General features: G+C 47.0%; 1 protein-coding gene across 1 annotated transcript; it reads left to right on the forward strand.

The window, feature by feature from the left end:
• Positions 1-1,601: 1,601 nt before the first annotated feature.
• Positions 1,602-2,050, forward strand: LOC119345931 (probable O-methyltransferase 2; the record flags this gene model as incomplete). Its single annotated transcript, XM_037615745.1, has 1 exon — positions 1,602-2,050. A coding segment is annotated over exon 1 (426 nt), but the record flags the coding sequence as incomplete, so codon positions are not given.
• Positions 2,051-2,052: the final 2 nt, after the last annotated feature.

Raw genomic sequence — 2,052 nt, forward strand, 5'->3', positions numbered from 1 at the left:
TTCACCGAGATAGAAACAATGGAGTATTAGGACTATCGCAGAAAGTATATTTAGAAAAGATTCTTAAAAGGTATAATATGCATGCGAGTAAAGCCACAACTGCTCCTATAGTTAAGGGTGATAGTTTTAGGAAATTCCAATGTCCCAAGAACTAGTACGAGATCGATCAAATGAAAGCAGTACCATATGCTTCGGTAGTTGGCAGCTTACAGTATGCACAAGTGTGCACTCGCCCTGACTTAGCTTTTATCACCGGGGTACTCGGTAGATATCAAGAGAATCGATGCATGGAGCACTGGAAGATGGTAAAGAAAGCATTGTGTTATGCGCAAGGCACGAAGGACTACATGCTAATATACGGGAGAAGTGATTCCCTAGAGATAAAAGGGTATTCAGACGCAGATTTTGCGGGGGACAGAGATGATAGAAAATCCACGTCAGGATACCTCTTCACTCTCGCTGGGGAGCTATTTCGTGGAAAAGCTCCAAGCAGTCAATAGTTGCATCATCCATGATGTATGCAGAATTTATAGCATGCTTTGAAGCCATGAGGCAGGCGATATGGCTTAAGAAATTTGTACCCGACTTGAAAGTGGTAGATTGTATTCACAAACCACTAAAGATGTACTGTGGCAACCAGCCCGCAGTATTTCACGATCACAATCACAACAAGTCGACTAATGCTTCCAAAACAATACGGATAAGGTATTATGTTGTGAAAGATAAAATCCAAGATCAAACTATAAGTCTCGAGGATATAAGGACAAAGTATATGCTTGCAGATCCGCTGACGAAAGGCTTATCACCCAATGTGTTAAAGGAACACTTAGCCGGCATGGGTTTAAGGAAAAGCCTTATGATTCCTGGATAGGCCCAAAAGAAACATAATTTGTTTCTAAACATAACGTATGTTGTAGCTGTATAATTCTATCGGCAATTTAGTTGTGACGATGAAACAAGCTCTATGTATCAATATGTGATGAAACAAATAAACTAGAAAGTATAAAGTTAAAAGTAAAGTTGAGATCAAGGGGGAGAATGTTAGGTTGATCTCTCTCTCGTCCGAACCCAATGGGTCGAACGGCCCCCTGACTCGCGCCTTGATCGGGGGCGCCCAACCAAACCATGGTTGGTGGGCCCCTGTGACCCGCGCTATATAAACAGAGGTAGGGGCCGGGGCACGATTCACGAGGTTAATCGCTACCACAATCCTCACCTACAATCCCTACCGATCTAGGGTTAGCGCGGTGCTCACGGGAAGCACACCACCGCCGCCATCTCTCTGCCATCACCGGTCCCTACTTCACCATGGCCGACGCTGGATCGAGTTCTAAGTTCACCGGAAGATCTAACCGACTCGATCCAAAGCACTCTATCAGGGTACACCTAGCGGGTGAAGTAAGGAAAGAAAAACTTCGCTTGTTTAATAGGAGTAGTGAGAATAGACATAAGATTGGCGCATCTGGGCCTTTGGATCTGGTGGATGAATGGCCCACGTCTACTTAATTTCTTTCAAAAAAAAAAAGATTGAGCAATCGAGAAGGACAGCTGTCTATAAATAATGCCTACTTGAGATTCTCTTATCATCAGCGGCAGCGCACTGTACACAAATACTCTAAACGAGATGGGAGCCATTGAAATTAGTAGCGCTGAGCTTCTGCAAGCCGAGGCCGATCTCATTCGCCACTCCCTAGGCTACCTCAAGTCCATGGCATTGCATTGTGCTGTCAAGCTTGGAATCCCTGATGCTCTCCAGCGCTGCGGTGGCAGCGCCTCCTTGGCTGAGCTGCTTGCTACCCTCCGCATCCCTCAAACCAAACAGCCCTACCTATCGCGCCTCATGAAGGTGCTAGCCATGGAAGGACTACGCTTTGTCAGCGTTACAAACGGCGACGTGTACCACCTAAACACGCTGTCTCGACTCCTCATCAGCGACGAGGGCAGCCACGCGTGGCGGATGTCGCCGTGCGTGATGCTATCAACCACGCCGCAGTTCATTGGATCCGCTCTGCGCCTGGGGCAATGGTTCCAGAGTGAGGGCGACGGCGACGG

The sequence above is a fragment of the Triticum dicoccoides genome, unplaced genomic scaffold (genome assembly GCF_002162155.2).
Source record: "Triticum dicoccoides isolate Atlit2015 ecotype Zavitan unplaced genomic scaffold, WEW_v2.0 scaffold3447, whole genome shotgun sequence".
In the NCBI taxonomy this organism is placed as follows: Eukaryota; Viridiplantae; Streptophyta; class Magnoliopsida; order Poales; family Poaceae; genus Triticum; species Triticum dicoccoides.